Genomic DNA, 25,482 nt, shown 5'->3' with positions numbered 1-25,482 from the left:
TCCAGGCAAAAAGACTTGTAAATCAGCTATTGCTAGACATTTTGACATCAGTATTAACATTACAAGCTGAGATTCTGTCGTTTCAGAACATACAAAATAAATTCAAGTGACTGAAACAGAAATCAAGTCATTAATAATATTAATATATTTATATTAATACCTAAAAGGCTTTTTTTTGTTCAAGTTTGGAACATCGACCATTTGTTTAAAAATGGAGGGTAGTCTGTCTTTCATCTGTAGTGTTGGACAGGTCGTCCATCTTGGTTCCCTCCGCGTGGCCCTAGGCTCTGGACCCTTCCAGTTTCCTCCAGCACTACTTGCCAATTTCCAGTTACCCCACCATGACAAACTGCATTCATACATGGAATGAAAAAAATAAAAAATAAAAAATTATAATCACAAAATCCATAGATGCCGCAAAGATCTGAAAATACGGAGATATGTACTGCGACCTTCCACCCTCAACTGGGCCTTCCACATTCACAACCTGGCCTCCAAAACATTACTGTTACCCATTGAAAAAGAAAGAAAACAGTACATCACATTTGTTTCACTTCACTTGAACTGCAAAAAAAATAAAAATAAAATAGGAAGTCTACATTAATTACGATTCGCTGCAGATCCCCCCCACACAAAGAAGAGTGAGAGTTAAAGTGAAATTTGTAGCGGTGTACATGACAGAATACAACGACTCCTTTTCCCTGGCAAATGACATTTCACTCTGCCTGGTTTCCACATGTCCGCTTCACCCCAGGAGCGAGGGCGAGAAAGGCGGTTGGTCGTTGTTAATCGTTCTTCTTCTCCTCCTTTGCTTTTTCTGTTATGGCGGCGACCTCCCCTGTGGCTGTGACCTCCCCTGTGGCTGTGACCTCCCCTGTGGCTGTGACCTCCCCTGTGGCTGTGACCTCCCCTGTGGCTGCGCTGTCCTTGTTAGGGTCCACTCCAGTGGGTTCCGCTCCGCTGGTGCCAAATTCATTCATCCGGTTGGGATCCACCCTGTAGATCCAGCGCTGGTACAGGTAGACAAAGAATACTACGTCTGTGGAAGGGAAACATAAGAGTTAATACAGGGAACCAGGGGTGTAATGTTCACCAAAACCCATGGTTCGGTACGTATTGTGGTTTTGGGGTCACAGTTCAGTTTCGGTACAGCGGGAAAATGAAATGCCAACAGTTACTGTAGTAACATTTTTGGCCATTTAAGAAAATACAAAGTGTTGATATTCCTGATTCCATGTATGATCATGAGTCATATAATGCCTGATGAGAGCACAATCAGGAATACCAACACTTTGCCCTCAGAACAGCCTCAATTCGTCGGGGCATGGACTCTACAAGGTGTCAAAAGCGTTCCACAGGGATGCTGGCCCATGTGGACTCCAATGCTTCCCACAGTTGTGTCAAGTTGGCTGGATGTCCTTTGGGTGGTGGACCATTCTTGATACACACGGAAAACTGTTGAGCGTGAAAAACCCAGCAGCGTTCTGACACAAACGTGCTACCATAACACGTTCAAAAGCACTTAAATATTTTGTCTTGCCCATTCACCCTCTGAATGGCACACATACACAATCCATGTGTCAATTGTCTCAAGGCTTGAGAATCCTTCTTTAACCTTTCTCCTCCCTTTCATCTACACCAGGGATGGGCCCGCTGACCAATTTGTAGGCCGGCGGACCAACTCAACTTCCTGTTGAGACTTAGAATAATAGAATACACAAGGTGCAGTTTTAAAATGTGGTTGTGCATCAGCAGTCACTCAATTAGCCCATGTCAGCAAGAACATTTTTGATTGGTAAGTTAGTCTAGTGTCCAGCTATCTAAACTTGTAGTAAGCATGTTCGAATTACCGACCGGGGTGGGGCCCATTGATCATCAGTTATCATATTAAAAACGGAAAACATTTGCCTCCACCCTATGGCAAAATGTGTAGAATTGCAGGAATTGAACTTTAAATATCTAGATTTTTTCTCTTCGCTGTGAAGAGGGGGGCCGCTAAAATGCTTTTTGGTAAACACATCATACCGGTTGTATTTTGAAAGTGATATCTTAAAACTAGATTGCTGACATGCAAAACATTTTGGAATTATATTGGTGCGGCTGGCTTCCGGGTTAAGCGAGCGGTGTTAAGCAGCGGCGCAGCTTGGCGGGTCATGTTTCGGAGGAAGCATTACTCGACCTTTGCCTCTCCCGAGCCCGTTGGGGAGTTGCAGCGATGAGACAAGATTGGATCGCGATTGGATATCACGAGATTGGGGAGAAAAGGGGGTAAAAAAATACAAAAACAATTATATTATTATTTTTAATTATTAAAAAGGAATACAAAAAATAAACAGTTCAGTCCCATTGTAAAGTGTAGCCTAATGTATTTGAGGCTTAAGTCCTCTAAAGTTTTACATTTCTAACTCAAGACAGACCTGATTTTCCCTAAAGAAAAATGTATCAACCCCTAAATAAGTATATTTATTATAATCCACATAATAATTCAAATGAAAGACTGGGTATGCTAAAGACAATCAGAATGTCTTTAACCCTGCTTTATAGTATCACTTATTTTGAACGAAAGCCACAAATAAGTGAGTCACTCAGCCCTATGCTGAAAAATTTAGCTGTCCACGGTTTTGAAACAATCTTCAGTGACCATTGAATTGTCGCCTTTCCCTATATGTTGCTATGTGCATAATAGTGAAAATTGAGGAGAGGAAACACCAACTTAATTACACTGAACAAAAAGCTTATTTCTCAAAAATGTTGTGATCAAATGTATTTACATCCCTGTTAGTGAGCATTTCTCCTTTGCCAAGATAATCCATCCACCTGACAGGTGTGGCATATCAAGGTGCTGATTAAACATCATGATCATTACACAGGTGCACCTTGTGCTGGGGACAATAAAAGGCCACTAAAATGTTCAGTTTTGTCACACAACACAATGCCACAGATGTCTCAAGTTAAGGAAGCGTGCAATTGGCATATTAATTGCAGGAATGACCACCAGAGCTGTTGCCAGAAAATTTAATGTTAATTTCTCTACCACAAGATGCCTCCAACGTAGTTTTAGAGAATTTGGCAGTACGTCCAACCGGCCTCACAACCGCAGACCACATGTATGGCGTTGTGTGGGCGAGCGGTTTGCTGATGTCAACGTTGTGAACAGAGTGCCCCATAGTGGCGGTGGGGTTATGGTAAGGGCAGGCATAAGCTACAGACAACGAACACAATTACATTTTATCGCTGGCATTTTCAATGCACAGAGATACCGTATCGAGATCCTGAGGCCCATTGTCGTGCCATTCATCCACCGCCATCACCTAATGTTTCAGCATGATAATGCACAGCCCCATGTCGCAAGGATCTGTACACAATTCCTGGAAGCTGAACAATTTCCTAGTTCTTCCATGGCCTGCATACTCAGACATGTCACCCATTGAGCATGTTTGGGATGCTCTGGATCGACATGTAAGACAGCGTGTTCCAGTTCCCACCAATATCCAGAAACTTCACACAGCCACTGAGGAGTGGGACAACATTCCACAGGCCACAATCAACAGCCTGATCAACTCTATGCGAAGGAGAAGTGTTGCGCTGCATGAGGCAAATATGGTCACACCAGATACTGACTGGTTTTCTGATCCACGCCCATACCTTTTTATTAAGGTATCGTTGACCAACAGATTCATATCTGTATTCCCAGTCATTTGAAATCCATACGTTAGGGCCTAATGAATTTACTTAAATTGAATGATTTCCGTATATGACCTGTAAAAGCTTTGAAATTGTTGCATGTTGCGTTTATATTTTTGTTCAGTATAATAGGTCTATAATCAATAGCCTAACTGTTAAACGTGCCTGTCTTTATAAATCATCCATATACACTACAATATATATATACAAAGATGTGGACACCCCTTCAAATTAGTGGATTTGGCCATTTCATCCACACCCGTTGCATAAAATTGAGCAGACAGCCATGCAATCTCCATAGACAAACATTGGCAGTAGAATGGCCTTACTGAAGAGCTCAGTGACTTTCAACGTGGCACTGTCATAGGATGCCACCTATGTCAGTTCGTCAAATTTCTGCCCTGCTAGAGCTGACCCGGTCAACTTTAAGTGCTGTTATTGTGAAGTGGAAACTTCAGCCTCGAAGTGGTAGGCCACACAAACTCACAGAAGGGGACCACCGAGTGCTGTAGCACGTAAAAATCGTCTGTCCTCGGTTGCAACACTCACTACAGAGTTCCAAACTGCCTCTGGAAGCAACATCAGCACAATAACTGTTCGTTGGGAGCTTCATGAAATGGGTTTCCATGGCCGAGCAGCCGCACACAAGCTTAAGATCACCACGCGCAATGCCAAGCATTGGCTGGAGTGGTGTAAAGCTCGCCGCCATTGGACTCTGGAGCAGTGGAAACGCGTTTTCTGTAGTGATGAATCACGCTTCACCCTCTGGCAGGCTGACAGACGAATCTGGGTTTGGCGGATGCTAGGAGAACGCCACCTGCCCCAATGCATAGTGCCAACTGTACAGTTTGGTAGAGGAGGAATAATTGTCTGGGGCTGTTTTTCATGGTTCGGGCTAGGCCCTTTAGTTCCAGTGAAGGGAAATCTTAACGCTACAGCATACAATGACATTCTAGACGATTCTGTGCTTCCAACTTTGTGGCAACAGTTTGGGGAAGGCCCTTTCCTGTTTCAGCATGACAATGCCCCCACGCACAAAGCGAGGTCTATACAGAAATGGTTTGTCGAGATCGGTGTGGAAGAACTTGACTGGCCTGCACAGAGCCCTGACCTCAACACCATTGAACAACTTTGGGATGAATTGGAAAGCCGACTGCAAGCTAGGCCTAATCTCCCAACATCAGTGGCCGACCTCCCTAATGCTCGTGGCTGAATGAAAGCAAGTCCCCGCAGCAATGTTCCAACATCTAGTGGAATGCCTTCCCAGAAGAGTGGAGGCTGTTATAGCAGCAAAGGGGTGACCAACTCCATATTAATGCCCATGATTTTGGAATTAGATGTTTGACGAGCAGGTGTCCACATACTTTTGGTCATGTAGTGTATCACTACAGGAATAAGACTGATCCTGCTTCTGTTGCCTGTTTGAGTGTTTGTTTAATAGCCTACTGATTCTGTGAGCACCAAGCCTCACACAACTGCAAAATGGCGGATAAAGCCATTTTTACAAATCCGTCCGTTTATAATCTTTGCTATGCTGTAATAAAGGCTTTACACATTTCTTTGTTAGAACAGTCGCTGGTATTACTTATCTAGTGCTGTTTACACTGTTCCAAACAGGCAGAAAAACTATCGTAATCCAACACCACCTGTTTGTCACACATAATATGCAAGCAGCTCTCGCTCCTATACCCTCCTTTTTCTTCATCTCCTTACTGTTATTATTACAATTATTATGATCATCATTATAATAAGTCATGTCATTATATGGCTTCTTATAGTAGTAGCCTTGTGTAACCACCACTGAGTTGTAGGCCTAAGAGTGCGTCCTGTTTAGTCTTAATTCCGTAACTTGCTATGCATGAAGCCTCTCCAGTCATAAGAGTTCCACCTAGTTGTCGACAGATACCGTATCTAGGAGACCCCATAAGCTGTCCTAACAGTTAAGAGTTACCAGCAGGTATCTTGATTATAGAACGAGGCAGTGAGTCAGTGGTTCCTGTGCCATAGACGGGCAATTGCTTTGGAGTTAAAATAATGTTTTTATATTTCTATATGATCAACCCATTGTAAAGGAAAAAGGCTCAACGCTCGCTCACCATTAATTATTCGTTTTACTAAACAAGTTTAAAAGATTGACGTTTCGGTCTTTAATGGCCTTCAGAATAATCCCAAAGTGAATGGACAAGTTCATATTGGGCAGGGGGAAGAGAATTAAGGAGAACTCTTCAACTGGTGGTGCTAATGAGACGTGTGGTAGAGCCTACAGGTTGGTACTCAGGGTGTGGGGTACTATGGTCAATGTCTCCACCTAGTGATGAAATACAGAAGTGGAACCAGTAAAAAACAATTGGATAACTTGGCAAGCTTTTTTCAACTACAGTAGGTGTAATTGATATACAACCATCACTATATAATGCATGTTGAATTGTTTTCAAAATTTTTACCAATGCAACATTTGATGAACAACCACATTCACCTCGGTTGTCTGAAACATGCTGCGGAGTTCACAGCTGGCGATGCCTCATCTGTGGGCCAGGTGTAAATCGTTCGAAGCCTAACCTATTATTGAGATACAAAAGAAGCCATTCCACCCTTGATGGGCTATCAGCAGGACAATAGACTTGCTGAGTTGATTTCTATTTTTAGGGACTTGAAATTGATGTTTTAGGTATAGCCAGGACTAGAATTTCGTGAGTTTAGGGGCAAGGCCATTCGGCCTTCAAGAGGTCCCCAATTTGCCAGGGCACCAAGGCCATTAACCAAAATAGCCAATTAAATTGATTTGAAAACCGAAAAACAGTAGCTATTCTATTAAGAAAAACATAACTGTTTGTAAATGTACATAAATAATTACCCTCAAAGTGTAGGTGACATGTCCAGACCGATGCAGACATGAGGCGCCTGAAAATGTAGCCAAACTTTAAGGAGCCTTTTAATAACATAGTGCCTTCAGAAAGTATTCAGACCCCTTTTTCCACATTTTCTTACATTATAGCCTTATTCTAAAACTGATTCAACTGTTTTTTCCCCCTCAATCTACACACAATACCCCATAATGACAAAGCAAAAATAGTTTTTAGCAAACAGCACACAGCCAAGAGCTCAATTTCGAGTCTCATAGCAAAGGGTCTGAATACTTATGTAAATAAGGTATCCGTTTTTTATCTTTATTACATTTTCAGAAAAATTCTAAAAACCTGTTATCCTTTGTCATTATGGGGTATTGTGTGTAGATTGATGAGGAAAATGTTTTATAAATTTTTTTTGGGGAATAAGGCTGTAACGTAAAAAAAATGTGGAAAAAGTCAAGGGGTCGGAATACTTTCCGAATGCACTAAATGCCAGTCATGGTTGACAAATATAATTTAGGATCATTATTAATATCTAAAGGCTTGATTCTGTCGACATACTTGAGTCACTGTTGGTTCTGATAGAGAAAGGCCAGTGCCTGTTGCACACTGCAACATCACCCACCTTCCCATCGTAATTGTTTAACACCCCGACATTTGTCATTTTATGAGGCATGTCTTGCCATGTTCCGACCATGGGAATGTTAAGGGGATTCTTTTATAAACACTTCCTCATATGCAATTGAAACCAGTACTTCTTTCTCTCATGTCCTCAACTTACTTTCGTCGTCCAGCAGCCAAAGACACAATCCTAGTCATATTAACAACACATGCTTGTTGATGCGTCTTTGGATCTTCCCTATTTCAAAATTTCATTAGGATATTTTCATCTCGGTCATATGAAACCGCTCACATTTGCGGTGCACTTTTGAGAAGGGTGTATCCCCGCTAATTGCATTTTGGAACATTTGCGCTTATAGCCTACTGCAGTGTGCGCATTGCAACATTTTAAGCTAAACATTGTGATCTGTTGCATCAGCCTGATTGCTTTTAAAAGGTTTTTTAATGTACAGTGGTTGTGTTATTTATGGATCTATCGCGTCCCACAACTGTCCCGGAGTGTGTTTGGAATATTTCTTTCTCGCACAGAAGGACAAGCTGACCAATAGAATAGGTCAACTTTCCTACTAGATTGACATAGGCTAGTACTATTGCTGTTCGTTAGGCCTACTCATCTTGTTGGCTGACGATAAGTTAATGTGGACAGTTCTTCTAACAACTTTAATATGCGCCTCCAAATTCGATAAGGACGTGCGCCGTTGCATCAGTCTGCCTTCACTTGTAGCCTACTTCGAAGCTGCGATGCCTGTGAGAAGGACCCGATCACGTGATGGGCATTGGCTAATAAGAATTGAGATCTGGCGATTGGCAGCAGGGAGAAGGGAATTTTTTTTTTTTTTTTTATGCAGACGATTTGGAACAACAACAAATACAATAATAGTACAGCCAAGATTAAAAACAGTCGCATTCATTCGTGATTGCAATTGCTTTAGCCAACTTGTTGCAGTTCATTGTTTAAAGGCTCCCTTTGTTACTTATTTGTATAACTAAAATGCTCGAACGAAATTACCAGACCAAAAGATGACAACAGTTCACCTGACACAAGACTAAAGTTTGAAACGTCTAACTCAATTTCACAGACCTGATTTGACGAAAATGATCAACCCCCTACAAATGACAATTTATTATAATCCACATAATCAAAACAACCTTATAATAGGTCATGACATACAGTATATACTGTATATCCAATAGAAAGAAGTATACAGTATTGTTCATCAACATCTTTGTATTTTCATTAATAAAATAATGATACAAATACTAGATGGAGTAGATTTGCTCAAACATGCCCTCTAGTGTTTCAAATGAGCATTAACGGCAAGCACTGCAACTCACCTATACACATCACAGCATACCGTTCACTATACCTCAGTATGATGCAACTTAAATGAGGAACCACTGTAGTTGTTTTAACGGAACAGCCTGAACTGTTGTTTTTCCAGCTCAGATGTACTCAAAAGGCATACAATGTAGCATAGGCATAGCCTATAGGCCTGGTGTTATTACTTTGTTAATTTTTTTTTTTTTTTACAAATGCATTAATTCGGGTCCACAGCGCAGCCCGAACAAAGGTCCCCGTACCGAACAGTTCGGTACGAATACCGTTAAACCCCTAAGGGAACTAGGGTTTTCTAATATCAATGGGATAGTCATTGTTAAGAACCGGAATGTACTAAGTCTATGAAATGTGTGTGTTGGAGGGCAGTGAGTGATAACACGCACCGTCTCTGAGACATCCTATCCTGTACATCATGGGCATCTTGATGACAAAGGCGAACAGGTCGTCGATGAAGGTGTTCAGTGCCTTGTAGGTGAGCATCCTCCATGGGAGGTGGGCCACAGACTTCATCTTATAGTTGATGAACAGCTGTGGCGTCATCGTGATGAAACCTGAGCCAATCACAAAGCAGACACGACGACGCATCAGATCGACGAAACAACGAGCATCACACTTAGTCCGTCTCCGACAGTGTCATTTAGGGGAGAATATCAATTAGGATGTCAATTAATAAAGAGAGTCATTTAGGAGAGAATGTGTTAACAAGGACAGACTATCAATAATGATAGACTTCTGGGTCAATAAGGCTAGATTGTCCGCTAGGACAGACTGTCAATAGGGATCAGACTATGTAAATGAGGATGAAGACTGCATAGACTCCCACATGTCCTAGACTGTGCAACTGATATTTAGCAATTTGATCATCACAGCATAGAAAACAAGGGAGGGAAGGATGATTTTCTAAGACCAGAAAACTAGGAAATCCTAATAAATCAGACCAAAAAAAACAAAATAAAACACTTCTGAACAATGACCACCAGTGACTCACCAAAGGTTAACAAGAAGCCATAGAGCATGCCCAGTACGAATGAGTACCAGCCTTTGTGCTCTTGGTACAACACACTGTAGACGGCATAGCACCCGAACAGAGGGTACAGCAGCCATGACAGGTACCTGAAGGCCATCTACACAGAGGGTCGAAGAGAGGACAAATACATCAGTACAAGATTGTCCATGCTTGCGCTCAATAAAGGTATTGTATTGTGTCGTGTTGACATGTTTCCTTACATCGTCGAAGGCTTTGGTGGAGGACTGCACGTACGTTGACTTGTCTTTTATTGATAAGCGTGGGAGGATCCCAAACAATTTGTTTTCTCTGTCCAACTGGGGAGAGACAGACATCCAGATAAGCTAACAAACAAGGATTCATTTGTGCAAACAAACACATTGAAATACCTGTTCTCCATCTCACCTTGACGTCCATGACCTTGGTGATCTTCCAGAAGTCGATGAGCAGGCCGATGAACACGCTGACCTGGATGTTATGGGACACAAGATGGGGATTAGTAAAGGGACCACTCTGCTCTAGTACAATGGTCATGAATGACATGCGTCCAGAGCCTGCTATGATGAATTACATTAAGGGGTCTGGTGACAAGTCTTTATTTGAATCCTTTTTTAAATAAATGAAAACCCACTGACCTGCACCACAAAGTTGGTTTCATTGTCCAGGATGTAGAGCAGCACCACCATTGACTGGAACACCCCGAAGACGATGGAGCGCACAGAGAGACCCTCCATTGACTGCCTGCTGTTCCAGAACTGGATGTCTGACACACACACAGATGAGTATAGAAAGAACATTCAACCGCACCATAAAATACATGTTATCCAAAAGTGGTCTTATAATAGGCAGCTAAGCTGTGGAAACAGAAGCACAGTGAGATCACCATTCTTGAACGCCAGGAACTCGAAGATGCTGTGTACGATGGAGACCACGATGGTCACGCCCAGGAGGTACGGGTTGGTTTCCAGCAGGGCCACCTACAGAGACAACACAGTTCCTTAGCAACTGTTACCAGGGAAACAACATGGAGTCTAGACTCCGGGCCCAGACTGATTCTGATGTGCTATATTGGAGGAGCAAAAGCAGAACAGAGACCTATATCTCCTTCTCCATTTACACCCTGCCCCCGGCCTATGACCTCTAACCCCTGACCTTGACAGAGTCCTGGTCATCGTCAGACTGCTCGTAGGTGTCCTCTGGCAGGAAGTTCCATGGTGAGCGGGCGTTCTGGGCAGCGTAGAGCTGCCAGCGCCACAGGGACAGCGGGCAATAGGAGAGGCGCAGAGGCAGCGACGGCAGGGTCTCATTGATGGGGTAGTAATCTTTCTGTAGGTTCCAGTAGTCGTTGAAGTAGACGATAGGATAATAGTCGCCGCTCACCGCGTCAAACTTCACATCTGTAGGGTAAAAATTATGGGTTGAGAAAATGAGACCGTAACTAAAAGGAATTTCACCTTTAGTTAGATATTTGTAATGAAGCAATAGATCTCAACCCTCCTAGTATTTGCTCTGGTATGACCCACTGAGAAGCGTGAGAATAGGTGGGTAGAGCTTACGTTGGTCCAGTGGAGGGGGGACCGAGCCCTTGACCCAGGCTGTATGGTCGTCCACCATGTTGATGGTGAGGTTGGGGTGCCAGTGGGAGATGATCTCCACTGGGCCATGGCTCTCCGCTCGCTGGGGAAGGGAAAAGGAGAACGGCAGTCAATCAATACTGTGTGGACTGGGTTTACTGACCCAACAGGAATGGGGTCTACTCATCATGGTAAACACAGCTGACCTTGATCATCTCCGGGTCGGTCTCAGTCTCCCCCGTCAGCAGGTTCTTAGTCTTCACGAACTTCCTGCGTTTGAACTTGTTCAGCACTGAAAGAGTCAGAGGAAAACGTGAGTCAAACCACTGACATACTAGTTTGAAAAGGTCTAGCATGCACCAGAGTAGGGGGCTGTGTGTCAGTTACTTACTTCGCGTGGCATGGACTGTCGCTAGCCGACGATACTGGCCCTTGCGTTTGGGGTCTGGGTGGAATCCAGTTTTCGTGAAATACACGTGGATGTAGAAGGAACCATTCATTTGCACCTTCTGTAGCATGTAGGATCAGAGAGAGAGCGAGATTAGGAAATGGACATCCTACCTTTACTTCTCCCTCCTGCTCCCTCTCCTCCCCAGACTCCCCCCTCACCTCTGGGATGTCCAGATCTATTGAGTGCTCATAGCAGCCGTCCCCCTCTTCTCCAGCGTTCCAGTCTCCATAGACCAGGTCTCTATGGAACCAGAACAGGGACTGTGTGTCGTTGAAGTCAGAGAACACCTCGTCCTGGGAGATGTACACATACAGGTCCTGAGGGCAGGAAAAAAAAAACAGGTTAACATTTATTTCAGTTTTCTATTTCCATATTCTCCTATTGATTTGTCCATATGGTACTACTTTGGGTGGTTGTTTGCTGTGGCACAGCTTCTTTGTCCAGCAGTGTGCACTATTTACTGAGTGCAAGTCAACAAGCGATCCAGGATCAAGCTCATCCACGGAGACTAGTTGTGCACACAACTCACCCAGAGAACTACCACTGAGCGGCAGGAACAGACCAAAGGTCAATCAGGAAGTCAATACAGTCACATGACCTGGGGTTAATTGCTTATGCAGAATGGTGTGAAAAGGCTGGCATACCATGAGGCTTTCCTTGGGGAAAAGGTTTCGGCTGGGTAAATGCGGCGCCCCTGCTGGGGTACTGGGGTCTGGAGTAGAGGACCCCCTGCGGAACCAGCTACTGATGGCCCAGATGACAAAGATCCTGCAGAGGACAAGGGAAGAGAAGAAGAAAGTCATGTTAGTTTAAATTAATTATATTTCTATGATTGGGACCACCCCAATGACATCACCCCATTAAAGTTGAAATGTAAAACGGTTAAGGTAAGGGTTAATGTTAGGTTAGGGTTGAGGATAGTCCCAACGATCCCACTTAGTATCAACCGTAAAGTAAGAATGTGTGTCTGAAAAAAAGGTTGAGATAAAAGACAAGCTTTTGTTTTTTTATATCTTTAACATCAGATGTTGGAGAGGATTGATTATAGTTCCTTGGTGTCCACATCACTAACAAACTATCATGGTCCAAACACACCAAGAAAGTCGTGAAGAGGGCACGACAACGCCTTTTCCCAATCAGGAGACTGAAAAGATTTGGCATGGGTCCCCAGATACTCAAAAAGTTCTACAGCTGCACCATCGAGAGCATCCTGACTGGTTGCATCACTGCCTGGTATGGCAACTGTTCGGCATCCGACCGTAAGGCGCTACAGAGTGTAGTACATACGGCCCAGTACATCACTGGGGCCAAGCAGTACCGGAGCACCAAGTCTAGGTCCAAAAGGCTCCTTAACAGCTTCTACCCTCAAGCCATAAGACTGCTGAACAATTAATCAAATGGCCACCCGGACTGTTTGCATTGACCCCCCCTTTGTTTTTACACTGCTGCAACTCGCTGTTTATTATCTATGCATAGCCACTTTACCCCTACCTACATGTACAAATAACCTTGACTAACCTGTACCCCCGCACATTGACTCGGTACCGGTACCCCCTGTATTGTTATATTATTGTGTTTATTATTTATACTTTAGTTTATTTAGTAAATATTTTAACACCATTTTCTTAAAACTGCATTTTTGGTTAAGGGCTTGTAAGTATTTGGCGCATGTGACAAATAAAATGTCATTTGATTTTAACCCTGTTGCCTAATATGATGGTCTTGTATCCCATCAAGCTACTACTGTCAGGCAAACAACAGGGGCTTCTTCAAAGCCATCGTGTTTTGAGCATTAAGTATCAGTTGACTGAAATACTCCACGGGAATGTGTTGTAACAGTATGAAACTCACACTGTACTGCTTATGACAGGACCCAACTCTCCTGATACTCATTAATGAACCCTAAACAAACAATGTCATTCTAATCCCTCGCTGGCCACAGCATTCTGGTTGTGTCTCCACTCATGAGACGACCAACAGAGTGTGAGGTGATTCCAATAGGTTGAGAAAAGTTACATTATCTAGCAAACACTGAAAATTCAACAAAAGCACACATTCAAGACAGGACACCTCCGACATTAAATTAGATGCTGCTGTTGTGCTTGACTTGAATGAAGGTCTTAGTCATTGTCTCAACAACCAAGGTTGCCTCCCTATCACTCTAAACACTGTAGCTTGAAGTGTGAACTGGTTTCTCTCTAATGAGCGTAATTTGTCTCTGTCAACAATCCCCTGATATGACACCACAATACAAAGGCTGCATTTAAATATATTAGGCATTGTAAATTAATTGACTGCAGGTCTGTCGAGCTACTCTAGGTGAATGTGGCAGTTTAGAGTGGGAGAAGGCCATAATCCCAGTCAAACCAGGGCTTGGCCCAGACCCCATTAAAGGATAGCCTTACCATCAACGGTACTACTTAAGTACCATAGTACTTAAACACACTGCACCCCCCAATTCTAGTAAACAGGGGCTGTCTATAATATATACAGTTGAAGTCGGAAGTTTACATACACTTTAGCCAAATACATTTAAAGTAATTTTTTCACAATTCCTGACATTTAATCCAAGTAAAAATTCCCTGTTTTAGGTCAGTTAGGATCACCACTTTAATTTAAGAATGTGAAATCTCAGAACAATAGTAGAGAGAATGATTTATTTCAGCTTTTACTTCTTTCATCACATTCCCAGTGGGTCAGAAGTTTACATACACTCAATTAGTATTTGGTAGCATTGCCTTTAAATAGTTTAACTTGGGTCAAACGTTTCGGGTAGCCTTCCACAAGCTTCCCACAATAAGTTGGGTGAATTTTGGCCCATTCCTCCTGACAGAGCTGGTGTAACTGAGTCAGGTTTGTAGGCCTCCTTGCTCACACACGCTTTTTAAGTTGTGCACACAAATGTTCTATAGGTTTGAGGTCAGGGCTTTGTGATGGCCACTCCAACTTTGGAAGTATGCTTGGGGTCATTGTCCATTTGGAAGACCCATTTGCGACCAAGCTTTAACTTCCTGACTGATGTCTTGAGATGTTGCTTCAATATATCCACATAATTTTCCTTCCTCATGATGCTATCTATTTTGTGAAGTGCACCAGTCCCTCCTGCAGCAAAGCACCCCCACAGCATGATGCTGCCACCCCCGTGCTTCACAGTTGGGACGGTGTTCTTTGGTTTGCAAGCTCCCACTTTTTCCTCCAAACATAACAATGGTCATTATGGCCAAACAGTTCTATTTTTGTTTCATCAGACCAGAGGACATTTCTCCAAAAAGGACTATCTTTCTCCCCATGTGAAGTTGCAAACCGCAGTCTGGCTTTTTTATGGCGGTTTTGGAGCAGTGGCTTCTTCCTGGCTGAGCGGCCTTTCAGGTTATGTCGATATAGGACTCGTTTTACTGTGGATATAGAAACTTTTGTACGCGTTTCATCCAGCATCTTCACAAGGTCCTTTGTTGTTGTTCTGGGATTGATTTGCACTTCTCGCACCAAAGTACGTTCATCTCTAGGAGACAGAACACGTCTCCTTCCTGAGCGGTATGACGGCTGCGTGGTCCCATGGTGTTTATACTTGCGTACTATTGTTTGTACAGATGAACGTGGTACCTTCAGGCGTTTGGAAATTGCTCCCAAGGATGAACCAGACTTGTGGAGGTCTACACATTTTTTTTTCTGAGGTCTTGGCTGATTTCTTTTGATTTTCCCATGATGTCAAGCAAAGAGGCACTGAGTTTGAAGGTAGGCCTTGAAATACATCCACAGGTACACCTCCAATTGACTCAAATGATGTCAATTAGCCTATCAGAAGCTTCTAAAGCCATGACATCATTTTCTGGAATTTTCCAAGCTGTTTAAAGGCACAGTCAACTTAGTGTATGTAAACTTCTGACCCACTGGAATTGTGATACAGTGAATTATAAGTGAAATAATCTGTCTGTAAACAATTGTTGGAAAAATTACGTGTCATTCACAAAGTAGATGTCCTATCCGACTATAGTTTGTTAAAAAGAAAATTTGTGGAGTGGTTGAAAAACGAGTTTTAATGACTCCAACCTAAGTGTATGTAAACTTCCGACTTCAACTGTGTGTGTGTATATATATATATATAAATAAAAAATAAAAATAAAATAAACACACACAACCGTTCAAAAGTTTGGGGTCACTTAGAAATGTCCTTGTTTTCCATGAAAACATACATGAAATTAGTTTGAATAGGAAATATAGCAAAATGAATAGGAAATGTAGTTATTGACAAGGTTAGAAATATATATTTTTTTTTATAATAATTGTGTCCTTCAAACATTGCTTTCGTCAAAGAATCCTAAATTTTCAGCAACTACAGCCTTGCAGACCTTTGGCATTCTACTTGTCAATTTGTTGAGGTAATCTGAAGTGATTTCACCCCATGCTACCTGAAGCACCTGCCACAAGTTGGATTGGCTTGATGGGCACTTCTTACGTACCACCATACGGTCAAGCTGCTCCCACAACAGCTCATTAGGGTTGAGATCCGTTGACTGTGCTGGCCACCCCATTATAGACAGAATACCAGCTGACTGCTTCTTCCCAAAATAGTTATTGCATAGTTTGGAGCTGTGCTTTGGTTCATTGTTGTAGGAGGAAATTGGCTCCAATCAAGCGCCGTCCACAGGATATGGCATGGCGTTGCACAATTAAGTGATAGCCTTCTTTCTTCAAGATCCCTTTTACCCTGTACAAATCTCCCACTTTACCACCACCAAAGCACCCACAGACCATCACATTGCCTCCACCATGCTTGACAGATGGCATCAAGCACTCCTCTCTAGCATATTTTCATTTGGTCTGCGTCTCACAAATGTTCTTCTTTGTGATCCGAACACCTCAAACTTCAATTCGTCTGTCCATAATACTTTTTCCCAATCTTCCTCTGTCCAGTGTCTGTGTTCTTTTGCCCATCTTAATCTTTTCTTTTTATTGGCCAGTCTGAGATATGGCTTTTTCTTGGCAACTCTGCCTAGGTCAGCATCCTGGAGTCGCCTTTTCACTGTTGACGTCGAGACTGGTGTTTTGCGGGTACTATTTAATGAAGCTGCCAGTTGAGGACCTGTGAGGCATCCGTTTCTGAAACTAGACACTAATCTATTTGCTCAGTTGTGCACTGGGGCCTCCCACTCATCTTTATATTCTGGTTAGAGCCAGTTTGAGCTGTTCTGTGAAGGGAGTAGTACACAGAGTTGTACGAGATATTCAGTTTCTTGGCAATTTCTCGCATGGAATAGCCTTAATTTCTCAGAATAAGAATAGACTGACGAGTTTCAGAAGAAAGTTATTTGTTTCCAGCCATTTTGAACCCGTAATCGAACCCACAATTGCTGATGCTCCAGATACTCAACTAGTCTCAAGAAGGCCAGTTTTATTGCTTCTTTAAATCAGCACAACAGTTTTCAGCTGTGCTAACATAATTGCAAAAGGGTTTTCTAATGATCAAATAGCCTTTTAAAATGATAAACTTGGATTAGTAAACAAAACGTGCCATTGGAACACAGGACTGATGGTTGCTGATAATGGGCCTCTGTACGCCTATGTAGATATTCCATTAAAAATCAGCTGTTTCTAGCTACAATAGCCATTTACAAGAGTTTGTACACACCTACTCATTCAAGGGTTTTTCTTTATTTTTACTATTTTCTACATTGTAGAATAATAGTGAAGACATCAAAACTATGAAATAACACATGGAATCATGTAGTAACCAAAAAAGTGTTCAACAAATCAAAATACATTTTATATTTGAGATTCTTCAAATAGCCACCCTTTGCCTTGATGACAGCTTTGCACACTCTTGGCATTCTCTCAACCAGCTTCATGAGGTAGTCACCTGGAATGCATGGCAAGAACAGCTCAAATAAGCAAAGAGAAATGCCAAGAGTCCACCATTACTTTAAGACATGGTCAGTCAATATGGAACATTTGAAAAATTCTTCAAGTGCAGCCGCAAAAACCATCAAACGCTATGATGAAACTGGCTCTCATGAGGACCGCCACAGGAATGGAAGACCTAGAGTTACCTCTGCTGCAGAGGAAAAGTTCATTAGAGTTACCAGCGTCAGAAATTGCAGCCCAAATAAATGCTTCAGAGTTCAAGTAACAGACACATCTCAACATCAACTGTTCAAAGGAGACTGTGAATCAGGCCTTCATGGTCGAATTGCTACAAAGAAACCACTACTAAAGGACACCAATAAGAAGAAGAGACTTGCTTGGGCCAAAAAAACACAAGCAATGGACATTAGACCGGTGGAAATGTGTCCTTTGGTCTGGAATCCAAATTGAGGATTTTTGGTTCCAACCTCCGTGTCTTTGTGACACGCGGTGTGGGTGAACGGATGATCTCTGTATGTGTATTTCCCACCATAAAGCAGAGTTCAATCTTGGTTTCATCAAACCAGAGAATCTTGTTTCTCATGGTCTGAGAGTCCTTTAGGTGCCGTTTGGCAACTCCAAACGGGCTGTCATGTGCCTTTTACTGAGGAGTGGCTTCTGTCAGGCCACTCTACCACAAATGCCTGATTGGTGGAGTGCTGCAGAGATGGTTGTATTTCTGGAAGGTTCTCCCATTTCCACAGAAGAACTCAAGAGCTCTGTCAGAGTGACCATCGGGTTCTTGATCACCTCCCCCCGATTGCTCAGTTTGGCCGGGTGGCCAGCTCTAGGAAGAGTCTTAGTGGTTCCAAACTTCTTCCATTTAAGAATGATGGAGCCCACTGTGTTCTTGGGGACCTTCAAGGTTGCAGAAATGTGTTGGTACCCTTCCCCAGATCTGCGCTTCGACACAATCATGTCTCGGAGCTCTACGGACAATTCCTTCAACCTCATGGCTTGGTTTTTGCACTGTCAACTGTGGGACCTTATATAGACAGGTGTGTGCCTTTCCAAATCATGTCCAATCAATTGAATTGACCACAGGTGGACTCCAATCAAGTTGTAGAAACATCTCAAGGATGATCAATGGAAACATGATGCACCCAAGCTCAATTTTGAGTCTCATAGCAAAGGGTCTGAATACTTATGCAAATAAGGTATCTGTTTTTTTATTTTTAATACATTTGCAAACATTTCTAAAAACCTGGTGTATTGTGTGTAGATTGATGAGGAAAATGTTTTATTAATCATTTTTAGAATAAGGCTGTAACGTAACAAGACATGGAAAAAGTCAAGGGGTCTGAATACTTTCCGAATGCACTGTGTATATGTGTGCGTGCACATCTCTGACCCACCTGAAGAGGACTCCTTTTATGACCGACCACGCGTTGGGTGGTGGAGCCGGCTGTTGCTGTGCAGGGTCCCCAGCAGCAGTCTGTACAGCCTGGCCATCCACGGCTGCAGCAGCTCCATTGCTGCTCACCTACACACAGACACACACACTACATCAAATCAGGGAATCCTAAGATAGGTTTCCATCCACTAGCAAAATATCCCCCAAAAATATATGCACATTTTTACAGAAGTGTTTCTCTCAAACTGGCTTGTTACGGATGAAAAGCTGTGCGTGATGACATAGCCTAGTGCACATAAAAAGCACCTTTTCCGCATAAGTTTCCATGAACTTAATAAAAAGTTCAATGTGATTCCTTCGGTTTTGACACAAAAACTGTTGATATCAATAGCAAACTTGCCCAATCTTGTCTTTGTGCATGCTCACTAGACAACACTGATAAAAGGAGAGTTTAGGTTTTAACAAAAAAAAAAACATAATCCATTTCACTAGCTAGGTGACAGATTAATGAGAATATTATAAACTCTAAAATGGGTTTCTATCGCATTTCCAACTCTACTGATGGTTTAAATGTTGCGTTATATAGCGAATGTACCCACTCTGGTATTGGCACGTGCGCTCTATCCAACAGCTCGCAGATATAGTGCGGGTATAGCCTACGTCAGGGTTCTTCAATTCCGGTCCTGGAGGACCGAAACACTTCTGTTTTTCATCCTCTCCTTCTAATCAGGGGCTAATTCAGACCTGGGACACCAGGTGAGTGCAATTAACTACCAGGTAGAAATAAAAAACAGAAGTGTTTCGGCCCTCCAGGACCGGAATTGAAGAACCCTGGCCTACGTGATGAGATCATTGACAAAAGAGTGAGATTATTTTAAATTTGTCTAACGGCCATCATGTCACCAGAATAAGACCCTCAATATTTATTGTAAAGGAGCATCAAGCTCATCACTTTGCACTTTCACCACCCTGGGAAGTTCATCATAATTTATTTAGCTGAATAAACTGCATGGTTTTCCGAGTCATAGTGGGAGGAGCACATATCATCGCGTGACTCCAAGTTTACTTCGATATGATGGTTATTATACCACCTAACTGACCCTCAATAACCGGTCAACAAACGGTTACATTTTCCCCAAACAGTAACATGAGGTGCCCAACAGAAAATACTATCAGAGATCTGTATATAATGATGAAATGCTTAGTCTCCGCACTAACAATGGGAGTCGTCCCAAGGCTGGAAGGCAGGCGACAAGCTTGCAGGCAGGCGACAAGCCCACAGAAAGGCATTGGGCATATTTTTTTTTACAGATTTTGGCGAGAGTGAAACCTCCTGCTTCGCCTCTTCCTCTCAAATACCATGCAAGGACCGGACATTTTTCATTAAGAGCCTCATACAGTCAAAAGGCTATAGCCTGTTATTTAACATGCAACTCCTGTGATGAAGCAGCTAATAAAACGTCATTTTTAAACATTTGCCAAAACGCAATTCACGGGAATTGTGAAAACACTGTTCTAAACAGCGCACCTAATGCGAGCAGTTCCATACGTGTCAGAGATGGAAATCTCAGTTAGAAACTTAGAAAGAGGGGGAATCTAATAGCAACAACTAGGATGGGTTGCTAATATGACTAGGATTGTGCCTTTGGCTTCTGGACATTGAAAGAAAGTTGATATGAAAACCAATTGAACAGGAGAGAAATGCTGGTTAATGGCATGAGGAAGTCTTTATATAATAATTACCTCCACATTTCTTGGATGGATTTTCGCACGCCTACTTTAAAGCAAGGTAAGACACGGCTCATGATTTGAAGTAAAGTCAAACGTTCAGGTTTCAAACAAATATACTGCCACAAGCTCACATTGCAAAGTGGTGGGTGACGCGCTGATAGCCTTCCTACCATTGACTATAGCCTATGCACTCGAATGGGAGGCGTGCTTTAGTTACGAGTTGAGATTGAGAAATAAAAGTTTAACCCGCAATTGCATTTAGAATTGTTATTTGCTGTGCAATGACTAGGCTGACAAAAGCACGTTTCTCATCAGTACAGGCTTTTTGAGGAGCTACTCTTGCACTGTGTGACAGGTGATCGGCTATTCTGCTCGTCAAACTAGCCTCTGTATTTAATTCCACTAAATGATGCAAATTCACCTATAGCATGACCGGTCAAATGGTTAACCGTTAAGATCCCTAGTCTGTCTGCATTTATAAAATTGTACCGAAAAGTCCTGTTTCCATCACAGCTGTCGTGATTTTACTTGCACAAAAACAGGATGGAAACGTGGTTACAGACACCAAAACAAATTCACCCATATCTAGTCTATTTTGTTTTGTCGACAGTAGGACATTTTACCCAAAAGTTTGCAGTTTCCATGAACACTATTAGAAAAGATAATTGATTTACCAGCACCAGCTACATTTTACCTAAAGTGAGCAAGACAAAAAAAGAAGACCCAACAAGGGTGACTTAATGTGGCACTTTGGGGTTATCCAGTCTGGGACTCATTTCAAGAGCCACCAATGAATTAGGTGAGTCACTTATAAAGACAGTGATTTCCTTAGGCTTCTCAATGATTTACACTGCATTCATGTTCCCCTGTTAGCCCACTACTAGGACCCATGATGAAGTAGCTACTTTGATAGGGTGATAGGATTTGATGTGTAAGCAAAACCTGTCTAATTAAGTTAAATGGTTTGAGGAGAGTGCAGCATGAAGGAAGCATTCCAAGCAAAGAACGTGTTAGTCAGAAAGCCCAAGCAGGGTTGCATTTTTGTCCAGTGGCACAAAAGACAAGCTCACAAGACAGGCCCCACTATCTGAAAAATCACATCTCCCCTCCATGTCACCAACACAAAAGAGACGGACAGCAAGCCTCTAGGAACAAACTGCACTGACAGTCAAAAAGGTTTCAGTCAACACAGTGACCCCCATGGACTAAGAGGCTGAAGCTAAACAGTGCTGCATGAGTGCTTACACGTGAAGGCAGCAGTTTCCTTATGATGTTAACTGGCTGGAATGATTCCATTATCTGCGGCAGATGCTGTTTTGTTCTCGAAGGCACCCCAAGATAACCATTACACAGGATCCAACTGAATGTTATTTTCCCCAGTAAGAGATCCTTACAACTCACATTGCCAACTGGGGTTAGCATTTAACCCACTACTACTCATTCAATTCTGCCAATGGGACACAAAGTAAAAAAGTTCAAAACAACAAATGGCTGTGCCTACTGCTATGAGGCAAGACAGCCCTTATCTGTCTATCTTTAATGGGGGAATCGGAAGACAGCTGCTGCCTTGGCTCCTGTAGCATTCCTCATTGGTGAGATGAGTGACAGTATCTGAGATGAGGACCAAACTGGTTCCTATGAGAGGGAGATACTCCCAGTTGATAATCCACTGCATTCACGAGTATCTGCGCAAACAAGCCCTGAGGACCACCACTCTGAAGGCTAGCGTGGTAAGAGGGCCTCTAGATGAGGCATTTGAAGTCGTTTTAATAACTGAACACACCTGTCAAATCAGGAGGCTTGTTGAGACACAGCAAGACATTAGGCCCCACAAATCAAAAACATTTTTACATGCGTGGTCTCGCAGTGAAAAGCAAATGTCACGTGAACCAAACCAATGGAATTTATGGGATCTGTTCAGAAGGGGATGACAGTCCCTTGGCATGCATGTGCACTGATGTTTTGCTGTTTGCTCTGCAACATGACAGAAAAACTTTTTCTACCTAAGCATAACTATGTATGTATGCAAATGAGTACTCATTTTGCCTCTGCCTAAACAAAAATTGTCACAGGTAAATGTTCCTCCAATTTGCAAAAGGAACTCATGGAGTTTGACTGAAGTCAACATTAGCTCGCTAACTGATGAGCAGTGGCTAGCTTGCTAATAACTAACCAGTAGATCCGACCCGCTTGCTTACAGCTGCACTTGGGTCAGACAGGCTTACCATGTAGATTGTTTAGGTTAGCCGGCGTCTCACTTGGAAAACATACCTCAATCCAGGGATGAGAAATACTTTGTACTCGGAATTGTCCCATTTTCCCAACTGTTACAGGAGAAGATTGAACGACAGTTATCAGTAGCCACAGCAGCCATTATGGAATGGCATGTCGCATTGAACAACAAAGGAGCAGATTGGCTGACACCGCAATTCCAAAATGGCTGATGTGGCTTCTGCTACCTACCATGAGGATGAAAAGGGCAGTTTTCCGGAAAAACAGCCTGGTCTCATAGACTAGACGTAACATAGTAATTGTAAATCCAGTTTTACATTTGGTATGTTACACAAGACAGATGGTTCCTTAAGGCAAAAATTAAAGCAGGGTGGTTGGTTAGGGTGGATGAATGGGCATATAACGCAAATGTCTAGCAACTCAAAGGTCGCAAGTTCGAGTCTCATCACGGACAACCAAAGCATTTTAGCAACTTTTCAACTACTTACTACTTTTTAACTACTTTGCATGTTACCTAATCCTTTTAGCTAACCCGTCCAGCAAACTTCTTAGTGTAACAGTTGGGATAATGGTAGGCTGGACAATAGAACGAGTCAAAATTCACCCAAGGCTGAAAAACGGCAATAGAACATTGGCTAAGCTGGAACACTAGCGCGAGCCCATAGCAAATGAATTGAACCAAATGTTCGAAGAGCCTCTTCTGACTGGAGTGATGCTTAGAATTCCATTTCGCCTAAATAGCACACAAAAATTGTATCCTTTTATATTACTACTACAATCTGTTCTTAGGACGAAACTGGCAAAAAAAAAATTGCATAGAAAGTAAACATCCGCACCTCGACGGTGTCAACTGTGCTTATGTCTACGTAATGAGAAAGTATGGAAAAAAACAAAAACTTCAGACTCGTTCTGGTCTAGTGATCGATGACAACCGAGCTCGCTGCCCAGACTTACATAATTGCAAAGAGGATATTCTCCTGATTTAAATGGTGTCTGACGTAAAAAAAATCTAAATATACACATTGTGAGATATTTGGCAAAATAGACCGGCATGCCTCTCCATAGGAAAACAATGGGGGGAGCTCAGCGTTCCAAGGGCAAAAATTATTTTGGGGCTAGCATTTGATGACAACAGAGCTCGCTGCCCAGACTTACATAATTAGAAAGAGGAGATTATCATGATTAAAATGGTTTCCGACTTGAAAAAATCTAAATATACAATCAAAAAATTCCCCTATAGGAAACAATGGGACGACCTCAGAGTTCCATGAGTAATTTTTTGTTGTTGTTGACGTTTTAACTACCAGCAATTGGATCAACGTGGGCAGGTCTCATTGCCAACAATAGCGAAGCAGGCATTGTGACGTAGAACAATAGGCTGGGAATAGAACATTCGGAAGGGGAGTTGGTGCCATGGTGCTCAATACAACTAATAAGAGCTGTTGTTCTGTGATTACTTCAAAACTATGGCAAGCAGCTGGGAAATATGGTATTATTATTAAACTGGGCTCCACGGCAGATGCAATTAACTCATTTTAATCAGAAAAAAGCACAACACATTTCTCATCCCTGGATTGAGATATGTTTCCAAGCCATATCTTGCGCCAGCTCCGCGGTGTCTTAATCTACACAGGAAGCCTGTCTGACCCTAGTGCAGCTGTACACAACCGGGTCGGATCTGCTTGCTAGCTAATAAGATGCAACATCCATATCTAAGTAACGTTAGCTAACTAACCAAAATCTAGAAAACACATCGATGTTAGATATATTCTCAGCGACGGGCTGTGATTCGTTTGGCACACAGTTGATAGTGATAGGCAGCAGACTAGTCAATCAAGTAATAACTTTAGTCCATTGAAGAAGGCCGTGTGATTAAGGTCATGTTGGACAAATTATTCTGCTAACGAACGTTAGCTAGCTACATAGGCCGACGAAATAGCATTGCCAGTCTAGCTAGCCACTCTTGTAGCTAACTAGCTAGGTTAGCCAGCTAATAGCTAACTAGCTTAAAGCTGGCTAACCCAATCATCCACTGGCATGAGTCATGACGAGATCTGTTTCCCCAAGTACCGACCTCATAATTTTTTTCTGAAATATGTTTGTCGAACAGTTCTGTTCGCTTATCAGAAAATAACACAACTAACTTGCAAGATGCTGTAACAAACGCACCGTGAAAGGCAGGAGTCGTTTTTAAACCGACCGGCATTGACGACGTCAAAGGCTCGCGTGTGAAATGATCACACTTCAATAACATGTCTGCAGTGCGACTCACTACTCTAGTTAACCATATGCCGATATTGGTACATTCACACATTGAAGAAAGTCATACAATTTAATTCATTTTTACCTCGCCATTGGTTTGCGGAGAAGCTTCGGTCTCCTGCGACGCCATCTTCGCAGTCTCTTTCGCACACTACTGGCGATGAAATCGCAGTCCTCGCGTGAGCTCAGATAGGTACATCATCAACGTGACGTTTTTTGCGAAGAAGCAAGTCATCCCATGTTGGTATGAAGACATCTGAGGGACTTATTCTCTATTTTCAGCAGTCCCTCTTTTAAACAATAGAGGAGACAGCAGCTTGTTATATCTGCCACATTCTCTTTACCGTATGTTGTGCTTACTGTATTTGTGTCTGTTGTAACCCAGAGGTGTAAAGTACCTTTGTAAAAATACTTTAAAGTAATACTTGCAACGCCAGGGTTGTGGGTTCGATTCCCACGGGGGCCAGTATGAAAAATG

The 25,482-nt window shown here is 42.6% G+C and overlaps 1 protein-coding gene across 1 annotated transcript; it reads right to left on the bottom strand.

Moving 5' to 3' along the window:
- LOC311105453 (putative lipid scramblase CLPTM1) lies at positions 1-25,172 on the bottom strand. The gene is made up of 15 exons (XM_084147607.1): positions 25,090-25,172; positions 18,781-18,908; positions 12,169-12,292; positions 11,683-11,841; positions 11,465-11,582; positions 11,280-11,365; positions 11,056-11,176; positions 10,652-10,896; positions 10,383-10,476; positions 10,135-10,262; positions 9,905-9,967; positions 9,721-9,816; positions 9,482-9,617; positions 8,877-9,044; positions 1-1,039 (listed from the first exon to the last, which is right to left on the bottom strand). The coding sequence occupies exons 1-15, from the start codon at positions 25,132-25,134 to the stop codon at positions 786-788; spliced, it is 1,965 nt and encodes a 654-aa protein (XP_084003733.1). The 5' UTR covers positions 25,135-25,172; the 3' UTR covers positions 1-785.
- Between the last annotated feature and the right edge of the window lie 310 nt (positions 25,173-25,482).

This window comes from Coregonus lavaretus (genome assembly GCF_964263955.1).
Source record: "Coregonus lavaretus genome assembly, chromosome: 30".
Classification (NCBI taxonomy): Eukaryota; Metazoa; Chordata; class Actinopteri; order Salmoniformes; family Salmonidae; genus Coregonus; species Coregonus lavaretus.
The sequence above is the reverse complement of the archived record's forward strand: the minus strand, read 5'-3'. Positions and strand labels throughout refer to the sequence as shown.